A 12,056-nucleotide genomic window follows, 5' to 3' on the forward strand; every position below is an offset into this window, starting at 1 on the left:
AAGTTTTTGTAGTTAGAGATAGGGTCTGACGGAACAGGACAGGGAATGCGGGGAATTCTAGGAAGGAAAGCCTCCAAATTTCCACCCGGTTTAACCCAGGGGGGGCCACAGGGGTTTTGGAAAAAAAGGCCCTTTGAAAACAGGAGCAAACTACCCCGGCTTTTTCCTTCCTCCCTTCCTCCCTCCCCCACTCATTCCCCCATCATCACTCCTCCTACCTGCGTCGGTCGCGCCTCCCTACCTGCCTCCTCCCTCCCTCCCTCAAGAAGAGCTGGGGAAAGGGCTGGGGGGGCCCCCCTTCGTCCCTGCAATAGGGACTTCCCAAATGCCCCCCTTCCCCTTAGGGAAAGGAGCCTGGTTCCCCACTTCACCCATTCGAGGAGCTCACTTTCCAGTCCAAACTTGACCTACCTGGGGCCCACAGCTTCTCTGCTGCCTCAAGTCCCCACCAAGGAAAATGGAGACATCAACCCGAGACTCGGTGCTATTACTGTTTTATTTCCTCTCACAAATAGGGCTCCTCTTGCTAGTAGTGCACTTTCTGCTGCTGCCCCTTGCCTTCCATTTTCAATCCCCCCAACTTCCTTCCCACCCACCCACCCAACCCAATTCTTACTCACACACATTCTCTTACACTGTAGTCTGGCTAGAAAGACAAAATATCTGAATAAATAAGCAACATTGATTGTGCATTCTTCCCTCACACTGCTTCTCTGTGTAGGGTGCACACCTAAGGTTCTAGCCAGCGCTGAATTCTGTGGTACAGATGTCATTCCAGACATTCCCCGTGTCAGCAGGAGCCTGTGCATCCTTCAGAACAGGAAAGAATTCAGGCTGATCATCTTTCAACCTAAAAATTACCTTGTTCTTTAAGCTTCTCAAGCAGGCCAGCCTTTCTCAGCACTTTAGGGCCTTCTTCCACTCCTCCTCGTGGCTAAACAATTAAAAAAGAAAGGATTCAGGCATCATCTTGGTCATCAGATGCACACAATAGGAAATTCATTATTTAATCAGTTGAATAGTAGTAACATGATTTTCTTGAGTTCCTACAGAGCCAGACATTTATATTTAATTATCACAGCAAGATGGATTGGATTACTCCTATGTCAAATATAAGGGTCTAGAATCAGAAAGGTTATCTAATGTTCCTTCCCTCACACAGCTAACCAGTGGCAGAGCCTTAGGGCCTTAGCCCAGTCCTTTGGATTCCAAAGTCTGCATCTCCTCTTCCCATCACCCCATGCTACCGACTTAGTGAACATTTGTTTTGTGCAAAAGCACTCTGATAAATGGAGGCACTACAATGAAAAGCAGAGGGTTTTTGTCTTTGATTAACTCATAAACTAAGAGGGGATTTGGATTTTTAACATCAATTACAGCACTTGGAGATTTGCTTCAAAGTAGATACAAGATGTCATAACAACAAAAACAGGATGCTCCTATCTCTGCCGGGGACAGAGGGTGTCAGGTGGAGCAGGTGACATTTCAGCGTAGTGTTGCAACACGAGTTCAGGATGATGGATGGGGTGCTGGAGGAACTTTGTAAACCAGGACAATAGCTTGAGTAAAGGCATTTATTCAATAATAATTTATATATTATAGATATATAATTATGTATATAATTATATATTATATATATATAATTATATATAATTATTATTATTAATTTCAGAGAGGAAGGGAAAGGGAGAGGGAAACATCAATGATGAGAGAGAATCATTGATCAGCTGCCTCCTGCACGCCCTCTACCGGGGATCAAGCCCAAAATCCGGGCACCTGCCCTGACCAGGATTTGAACCATGACCTCTTGGTAACTGTGACCTCCTGGTTCATAGGTTGACACTCAACCACTGGCCACCCAGCCAGGCCAGTAAAGGCATTATTTTGAAGGTAGCATGGGAGACAGCTACGTGCAGATTCTCACAATAGTAAGGTAGGGTTCTACGGGACAAAGCAGGCAACAGGGAAAATCATCTGGCAGTTGACTGAACCCACAAAGACCAACCTGGTATTTCAACTTTTGACCTGCTTAATAAACACAGTGAACAAGAATTCTAGCCTTGCTGTTTTTACATCCGGGAAGCCAATTCCTGGCAGATTAGTGACCCTAAAGAAACAGTTCTTTCATGTATCGCTCTGATTCTAACTCCCAACAAGGTTTTTACATATAAAGTTATTTCCTGTTGTCAGAGGAGAAGAGGTGCCAAAGACACGTGTTGCCTCTAGGATTGGGCTGTGACACCAAACCAAGCAAATATTTCTTCCCAATTAAAATTAGCAGATGACTTGGCCTGGCTGCCAAGCAAATCCTTGATGTCAAATTTCTGTCCCTGACAGCAAGGGACCCCACGTGCTCTGCCTGACATATTTTTCTCCTTTACTCCATCCAATTTTCGCCTGGCTCTCCCCAGTCCCACCACAATCAAGGAGATATAACTTCTCCTTCTTTAGACCCCCATAGAGTGCTGCTTGGCTCAAATTTTGCCACTGTTTTTTGTGTTTGTTTTTAGATTTCAGTCCAAGTTTCTTTATACCTACCTGCTGCACTGTATTTTGTAGTGTAGGGCTGACACTTAGTAGATGCTCAAAAAATTATAAATTTGATAAAATTCCCTGGCATTTCCCCCCCTTTCCCTTAAAAACATTAGAACACATCTTATGGGCCCCTTAGTTGACACTATGTTTGCTCTAACACAGTTATTAAATTTTTCCAGAGTGACACTTGCTAGCATTCTTTTTTATTTGTTTGATTCAAATTGCTTCTCATGATTAGTCATATATTGATTTCAGAGTGGGATGGAGAGAGAGAGAAACATCAATGATGAGAGAGAATCATTGATTGGCTGCCTCCTGCATGCCCCCTACTGGGGATCAAGCCTGCAACCTGGGCATGTGCCCTGACCAGGAATCGAACTGTGACCTCCTCACTCAACCACTGAGCCATGTTGGCCAGGCGATTAGTCCTTTCTTATTGCTTGGTTTACCTGCCCACATTGGAAATCACTCCTTAGCTCTACTGACTTTGAAGCTGAGCCTCAATTCTTAACTGGCCACAAGGGTAAGATCCCTTGTGTATCTAAAGAGGCCTCAATGCAGGTCAGGAACACAGGTGCTGGGATTAAACAGTCCTGTCTGGAATCACACACTCAAGGCTATGTGACCCTGAGCAGATCTCCAAACCTCTCTGAGCCTTAGTTAACTCAACTGTAAAATAAATATAAAACCTACCTCATTTTTTGCCACTACATCCCTCCTACCTCCCACTGCCTTGCAAGAGGGTGAAATAGGAGAGATTCCTTTCTCAGACTCAACCTTCTAGTCATTTGCCCTCTAAACCTCTCTCTTGCTTGTCTGTCAAACTTTTACTTCTTTTAGGCAAGGACAGATGCTTATATGTTGGCCATTTTTTTTCCCTCTATGCTATGGCTTAGTGTAGAAAAATATCTCCTTGTGTCCTTATTATCATGAGACAATAAGCTTCATTATCACTGGGCCTTGTTTTAATGGAGGAAGGGCTGTAGTGAAAAAGAAAAAAGAATTAACTGAAGATAGAAAATGCATCAGGCTATATCCCCTAGAGGGGCTGTTATCAGCCTAAGGCTTTCTGCTGAGGTCCAGGAACCAGAGCATGTTCACACTGCTTCCTTCCTTCCTTTCCTCCTTCCTTCCTTCCTTCCTTCCTTCCTCCCTTCCTTCCTTCCTTCCTTCCTTCCTTCCTTCCTTCCTTCCTTCCTTCCTTCCTTCCATTTCCCTTGCTCCATTTCTTTTGTCAGTTATTTCAATTCTATCTTTGTTAGAACCTGCCCAAGAATAAGTGAGCATATTGTGAAGCTTGCAATTAAGTATTTAAAAGAGCAATTTGTGTGTCAGCAGCATGTTTCCATATTCTGGGAAAGACCTTTGAAGGGTTTCCAGGGAAAGTGAATCTGTGTTTACTGACAGTCCACATGCAATTTGGGTCTCTCACCTCTGACCCGTCCTGCTTGGTTTTGCAATAAGAAGCCAGAGTGCAAAGCAAGAGTTCAAAACTAGGAGGAGTGCCCTGGCCAGTTTGGTACTGTGGCTAGAGCGTGGGCCCGTGGACTGAAGGATCTCAGATTCAATTCCCGGTCAAGGGCACCCATACCTCGTCCCCGGCTTGGTCAGGGCACCGGTGGGAGGCAACCAATATGTCTCTCCTCCTCCTCCTCCTCCTCCTCCTCCTCCTCCTCCTCCGCCTCCTCCTCGTTCTCCTCGGGGGTCTTCCTGCTGGTGGTGTGCGGCGTGAGGGATTTACGTCCACTCGGCCTAGAAGGAATGGGGAAAATTTCCTCACTCCGGGGGGAGGAATTAGAAACAGAAAAACAACTAGTAGGAGTAGAAAATACTAACCCAGGTGGGGAAAATAGTCTAAGAAACCTGCAGGAACCTCCATTTAAACAACAACAACAACAACAAAAAACTTTAGGAGTTTCAATTCACACTTGTCTTATTTCCCCCCGCCCCCCCCCCCCCCGCCGCCCCTTTTAAGAACAGATACATGTTGAAGTCTAAGGTGTCTGCAATCTCATTATATTTACCAGAATGAGTGTGGCCAGGGCAGGAAAATAAAATACTTTATTTCAATGTTACTGGCATGTTTGGCAATCTGGGAGTTTCATAAATCCATTAGTCTTTTCAACGTTACCAATTTACAGTCACATTTTCTTTCTTTTTTCTTTTTTCCTCCCTCAAAGAAAGGTACACAAAGGATTTTACTTAGTCCATGAACTAAGACTTGTATAGAATTATTAAGGCCCTTAAAAATAGGAACCATTCACAAAGATGCATAAAGCAATCACGTGGAAGTTATCCAAATTAAAAGAACTCTGAAGTTAACACCAATCTATGACATTTTTCTAGGCATTCATTACATAGCTAAACAAATGTGTTTTCTTAAAAGTCTTTCTCTCTGTATATATACACAGTAACACCAAAAACAATGAGAACAGGTGTCGGAGCACGCAGCAGGAGCCCTGGTGCTCTGAGTATGTCCGATTTGTTCTGAGTCCTTGTATTCCCCTAAATTCTCCTATCTGACTACGCCAGGGCTGGTTCCTGCTTGACCCCCGCCCTCTATACTAACGGTTGGGAACTTAGTCCAAGTTCCTCCTTTATCCTCTGCTCACTAGTAACAGGTGTTGGGTCCGAGCCCCTCTGCCTGGGGCTGGACCTCCTAGGATGCTGTGTCTTAGGCGGAGAAGCCACGAGAGGTTGTGGGTTTATAAGAATGAGTCTTTATTGCTGAAGCCAGTGGCCATATAGCCATTAGACAAGAACATCCTTTACAGCAAAGTTCATACAGGCAGACATCTGGACACCGACTGGTGAACATATATCTTTCCCATAAAGCAGCATTAGTCTCTGTACCCACAGCTATTATCTGAGCAGCCACATGCTGCCTCCTAGACTCACCGCCTCACATGGTAGCAGTAGCTGAGCTCTCTGGCTCAGCAGCTTCTCCTATCTCTCCTGCCCAGCTGCTCTCTCTAGCAGACTTCTTCACACACTCCATCCTAGCTGCTCTCTCTCCATACTCCAGCAGACTTTTCACTCCATCCTCAGCCAACTAACTTGGTCAGTAACTTACTTTTATTTTATACCATTTAGACAAAGAAGGCTTCATGCCAACAGTGGCATCAATAATATTGGCTACTGAAGGGCACAGTGTACCGTGTGTCCTTGTACCCGCTCATGGTATCTTGGCATGATTAGGATTTCCAGGCTCAGAGTCCTTGAACATTCCGTTAGGGCACATGCCCAGAGCAGCCTTTGGTCATTCTGGTGTATTGATAACAAGGTCTTTGTGCTCCCACCAGCCTTGACTATCCAGGGACCTGGCATGGTTCCCACAACATGGAAATCTAAATAAGTAGCTAAAATACAGAAATAATCCATTGCCATTCAAATAAAAATATTGCCTTTTTAAAAATATGAGGGAAAGGTAGTAAATTCAAATAAAATTGGCTGTGGCTGAGATTAGGGGCCACAAAAATAAGTGGGTTTGTGACCATAATTGTACAATGTTGCAAACTGGTGAGACAACTTTAAACTATATACTATTTCAGGGCCAGGCTGTCTTAGGAAACTTAACTAACCAGAAAATAACACCTTGCTAAGTGTAAAGCCTGAAACTGTCCAATAATCCCAGCTATTCAAAGGAAGGCTGTTTACTCACCTGTCCCTTTGAGAAAGGAGCTCCGATGACCCCTATGGATTTTGTCTTAGAACTCATGCTCTGATGTTCCTGGTCACTGCACCCGAGGTCTCCAGCCAGTCACAACGTCTGCAACCCTCAATGACAGGAGACACATATTTTTTCCACTTATAATTGGGCTGAATCTGTTTATCTTATTCTAATAAGGAAGATTGGCTCCACCTACTGAACCAAACAGGACAGTCCACTGGAAGTCCAGCAAGTTCTTCCTGGGTGGAAGAACTTGGGTTTGTAATTCAGGGAGATTATTCATGTCCCCAATTCACAGCCATTTGACAAGTCATCTGGGTTAATCCCTTGTCTAATCACCATCTTTATTTCCTAATCGTAATACTCTCTCTAATCTAATGAAGTCATCATTTTCACATAAACGGTGCCATGGTTTCAGCTGTACTAACTCAGGGAAGGGCACTTACTTCCTCCAGGGCTTCGAGTCCTTCCGTGTCAAAGAAGGGCTGGGACTGACAGGATGATCTCCTCACAACCCTTCAAGCCCTACAATCCTGAGTTCAAGTTTCACACACTGGGATTAATGGTTAATCAGTGAGACACATCCTACACCACAAGGGAAAGCATATGACTTCCTTTTCTGCTTATTATTAAAGGAAATCTTAATTGCCTCATTAATAACTCGGAGGTGTTGCCATACTGATTTTTAAATATGGTGTGTTTATACTAATAAAAGGGTAATATGCTAACTAGCCCAGGTCGACTGGACATCTTCCAGACGTCCAACTTCCTTCCAGACAAAGCCACGGTGGTGGGGACTGAGGCAGAGGCAGTTAGGGGCGATCAGGCCGGCAGGGGAGCAAGCAGTTAGGGGGCGATTAGGCCGGGGGGGAGCAAGCAGTTACAGGGCAAGATCAGGCTGGCTGGGGAGGGCAGTTGGGGGCGATTAGGCCAGCAGGGGAGGGCAGTTAGGTGGCGATCAGGCCGGCAGGCAGAGTGGTTAGGTGCGATCAGGCAGGAGACTGGTTAGGAGCCAGCGGTCCCGGATTGTGAGAGGGATGTCCAACTGCAGGCAGCTGGACATCCCCTGAGGGGTCCCAGATTGGAGAGGGTTCAGGTCGGGCTGAGGGACACCCCCCGCCATACACAAATTTCGTGCACTGGTCCTCTAGTAGGAAAATAACAGTCTTTGGAATCATAATCAAGACATAGAAGTAGCCCTAACCGGTTTGGCTCAGTGGATAGAGCGTCGGCCTGCAGACTGAAAGGTCCCAGGTTCGATTCCGGCCAAGGGCATGTGCCTTGGTTGCGGGCACATCCCCAGTGGGAGGTGTGCAGGAGGCAGCTGATTGATGTTTCTCTCTCATCGATGTTTCTGACTCTCTATCCTTCTCCTTTCCTCTCTGTGAAAAATCAATAAAATATATTTGAAAAAAAAAAAAAAGACATAGAAGTAAAAACAGCCAACAATGAGTTTTTATCATGTGCCAGATGCTGTTCTGTTTTATATTATCTCATTTAATCCTTGTACCAACATTATGTCAAGTCTCATCTTTTTTTTTAAAGTTTCTGATTTTAATATTAGTCTGACATAGCATTAGTAACCATACTGCACTGAAACATTAATGGTACAATCTGATTCATGATTTGTTAAATATTATACCCCAGACCCCCAGAATATTTAAAATGGTCATAAAGTTAACATTGTGTAAGTAAGTATATAAGCATAAACAGTTATGGACAGCCTCTTGTATAAATTGCTGTTTAGCAATACACAAACTGCCCAAAGATTTATGCTTACAAGGTAGACGTTCAATTATACCAATAAAACAGCATGTCCTGAAAATATGGGCACATTTTAAGACAATTTTGTTAACCATTAATAGTCCCACAGTATGGCTGAGTAATAATAAGAACCTACTTTAAAAGCAAAAAATTTTAATCAGTATAGTGCATGATTGATTCAACATAGTTCCCAGGGAACAGACCAGTCACTCGATTGTAGACTCCTTCATACCAGCCATCATCATTCTTCTTTATTACATAAACTAGAAGCCTGTTGCACGAAGATTCACGCAATAGGTCTTCCTTCCCCTGGCTGCTGGCACCGGTTTTCCTCTGGCACCCGGGACCCAGGCCTTTGGTCCAGCCACAGCGGAGAAACCAAGCCTCTTCAATCTTCAGTCTTCACTCCGGCCAGAGCCTTCAGTCTTCACTCCATGCCTGTGTATGCAAATTAACCACCATCTTTGTTGGGTTAATTTGCATAGTCGCTCTGATTGGCTGGTGGGCATAGTGGAGTGACACCAATTTGCATTAGTGTAGATGATTGCACCCTCATAAATGACAGCTCATCATCCTTGTCTTTTGTATAATCATATATTGCCACAACTTTCTCAATATAATTTTTAGGGGCCCACGCAGGATCCCCATCTGCATATGGGTCATTATAATGAACTAGTGCAGCCTCCTCATCTTTATAATCTACTGGAGGTGGTGGTGGCGGAGGTGGAGAGTCATCAAACATGGGAATGTTATCTGGTGGAAGTGGTGGTGGAGGAGTTTGACTATCAGCAATTGAATTCTGAGAATAAAGTGGACCTCCATTACCAGGGGGCTGAGCAGAAAATTGAGCAGTCACAGAGGGAGTTCGTCTGTATCCACCAAAAGATGTCAAGGAAGTGGTAGAGTTGTGTCAAGAAATCTGCCTGGTCATTGTGCCACACTGGGAACCAGGAGCTGAGCCTGGGGCTGCTGATCCAATAGTGGGTGGTGAAGGTGTAGGCATGGCAATGGGAATGCCAATACTGCTGCTTCCACTGTTTTCTCGACTTCCACTTCCCTCACTACTTCCACTGCGTGTCCTCGGTCTCTGAGTTAAAGAAGCTGTCCTGCCTGGGCTATGCTGACTTCCAAGCCTAGCAGGACTGGTCATATAGTCATTAGGAACTGTTGGAGGTTTAACAGGTTCCAGGGTTTTGTAAGGCCTATTCCGTCCCATCGTTCCCCGGGCTGACGTGGGAGGACTTGGTGGTTTCTGAGTAGGAGAATTTAGGTTATTTCCATGCTTGACACCATGGCCCACATCATCCAGAACTGTATAGTCAATACGTTTCTGAATATGCCTTACAGGGTGCTCCATATTTGCAGGTGCTATTATTTTGTGAGTTCTTGATGTTTTCTTATTTGTTGTCAAAATACCAATCTCCCTTTGAGCCACTTTCTCTTTATGAATGTCTACCGTCTGTGAGATATGATTGATGGAGGACTCCATTCTCCGAAGCTGAGAGGCTTGGGTGTCCAGCAATTGGAGTACATTGTTGGCCAGTGCATTTATTTGATAAGCAACACTAGCTAGGGATTGGGTTGTATAGGCTTTGGTCTCTTCTAAAGCTTTTCTCTTGTCTGTAGCCTGTATGTAGGTGTTCTCACAGTAGTCCGCCACCCGGGTCAGGTTCTGGTAACTCTCTGTAAGTGCCCTCTTGCCAGACGGGATTTCCTCCTTCAGTAACATCTGCAACTTTGCCATTTTCCACTCCTCCACAGGCTGCAAGGTCAGCGGAGACTCCCACCACCTCGCAGCCCGGATACAAATCACTTACCTGCCCGCCCCCCCCCCCCCGCCCCCTCAAGTCTCATCTTTGATGCCATTTTATTGATGAGGAAACTGAAGCCCAGAGAGGTTGCCAACTGCCACTCAGGTTGTAGAGCAAGAGCCATGATACACTGTTAAGCATTGTGGATCCACCTAACCTCTGCGCTTTACAATGAAGCACAAGCCAAGTGTCAGATCCTCGTGCCTGCCAGATCTGTGAGGGGAGTTCTTTATCGCCATGAAAATACGGATTTAGGAGAAATGCACCCTATGAATCCTTCCAACTTGAAAATGACATGATTATAATTTAGAGGGGAAATTCACTTAGTAGAAACGAATTTCTTTTTTTTTTTCTATTGGTCAGAGAGAACATTGGGGAGTATTTAAATTCCAGGAGGACAGAGTTTTGTCTGTTGTATTCCCAGAACCTAGAACAATGCTGATATGTGATAGGCACTCAATAAATATTTGTAGAATGTGTGAACAAGAAAACCAATGTTTCACAGGTCCAGTTTAATAGGACTATTTTCCAAACAGACTTCCTGTCTTTCACTTGTAGACTCACTTGCATTACTAGATAGTTACTTGTATGTAGTATATTGTGTAGTATATTGTAGTATATGTATTTTGTATTGCTAGATACTAACTTATGGGAGGGATTTGCAACCTTTTTTATTTCATGGCACACATAAACTAATTAGTAAAATGTTGCACATCAAAAAATATGTTTTTTTCCAATCTGACAAAAAAAATAGCTATAATTTTGATTCATTCATACCAGACATGTATTGTTGTGCTGGCTGTTGTCATTTTTTTATTTGACAATCTAAGGAAAAATAGGTTAGTGCCCCTGACTAAGTAGTCAGGTATTGCATGTTTTAAAATTTTTTTGCGGCACACTGGTTGAAAATTGCTGTCTTATGGTGCTGATGTTGCAAAAAACTTTCCCAAGTGTCAGTAATCTGATAACTTTGTATATGTTATCACCCTAAATCCTTAACTTTTAAATAGGCAACTGAATAATTTTCCCCTCATGTTTTGTGTTCTGGAAATTTTGAATAAGTCCTCCCTACTCCAAAATCACAAATACAGGTTTCTATATTTTCTTCTATTTGCTTTAGAGTTTATCTTTCACATTTACGTCTTTAATCCATCTGCATACATCTTGGTATACTGTGAAAGTTCCCCAACTATACTTTTTCCTGTGTAGTCCCCTTATCAATTTCCTAAATGAAACTCATTGAACAGTTCATCCATTTTCTGTTATTGATTCCAGTGGTATCTTCATCATATACCAAGTTCTCCTAAATACACAAATCTGTCACTGAACACCTTCTTCAATTCCATTGGCTTATTTACCTGTTGATGCACCAATTCCACACTGGTTTATTATCATGATTTTATGTATGTCTTATTATTCTTTGACAAGACTAACATTTTTGGTCTTCTTTTTTAAAAATCGATTTAGTTATTCATGGGCCTCTATTCTAGAATAAGTTGTCAGATTTTTAAAAATCCTGCTAGAATTTTTACTAAATGTATAGAATTTTTACTAAATGTATAGATTAATCAATAGATGTTTGCTATCTTGCACATTTCATTGTCTGTATTTTATTTTATTTTTTAAAATATTTTTATTGATTTCAGAGAGCAAGGGAGAGGGAGAATGAGATAGAAACATCAATACATCAACGATGAGAGAGAATCATTGATCAGCTGCCTCCTGCTCGATCTCCGAGCCCGCAACCCAGGCATGTACCCTGACCAGGAATCAAACCTGGTTCATAAGTCGAGTCTCATCGCCTGCATTTTAAAAACTCTAGCATCTGAAAGTTCCTCTTATATCAAGCTGAGATTGCCTTCCTGTTATTTGATCCATTGACGACAACCCTTCAATCCAAGTAAAACATGCTGTCTCAGATTTCTTGGGTCCTCTATTGTTTAGCTTGAATATCCCCAGACACCTCATCAGTTTCTTGTATTACATGATTGATACTTTCCTTCAGGTTACCAACTCAATCACTCTCTTCGAAACATTTTCTGGTTTCCCTATGCCCTGTGTGTCCCATCCAGAATTAAGTGCATATGTCCAGGTGTAGAAGAAGTCATCTGGCCCATCAAAGACAAATTTGGTAATGCCTGACTCTTTCGGGTCACTGATAAAAAGTGAACAGGTCAACACTTATGTAATAGCTCCTTGGCATTCCACTGGATACCTCAATCCAGATTGGCATAAACCCATTAATTAATCATCACCCTAGCCGGATTGGATCAGTG

The 12,056-nt window shown here is 43.3% G+C and overlaps 2 protein-coding genes across 2 annotated transcripts in view; both read right to left on the minus strand.

The window, feature by feature from the left end:
• Positions 1–6,296, minus strand: part of ARG1 (arginase 1) — a 14,075-nt gene extending 7,779 nt beyond the window's left edge. Inside the window, exons 1-2 of the mRNA XM_023750271.1 lie at positions 6,197–6,296; positions 862–934 (exon numbers count right to left, since the gene is read on the minus strand). Of these exons, the coding sequence (XP_023606039.1) occupies positions 862–934; positions 6,197–6,253 (130 nt within the window). The 5' untranslated portion in view covers positions 6,254–6,296. The remainder of the gene's footprint in view (positions 1–861; positions 935–6,196) is intronic.
• Positions 6,297–8,105: 1,809 nt separating this feature from the next.
• Positions 8,106–9,713, minus strand: LOC102428752 (abl interactor 1-like). The gene is given in 2 exon segments (XM_014451924.2): positions 8,106–8,240; positions 8,518–9,713. Coding segments are annotated over 2 exon segments (1,314 nt in total). The 3' UTR covers positions 8,106–8,122.
• Positions 9,714–12,056: the final 2,343 nt, after the last annotated feature.

This window comes from Myotis lucifugus, unplaced genomic scaffold (genome assembly GCF_000147115.1).
Source record: "Myotis lucifugus unplaced genomic scaffold, Myoluc2.0 scaffold_11, whole genome shotgun sequence".
Taxonomy (NCBI): Eukaryota; Metazoa; Chordata; class Mammalia; order Chiroptera; family Vespertilionidae; genus Myotis; species Myotis lucifugus.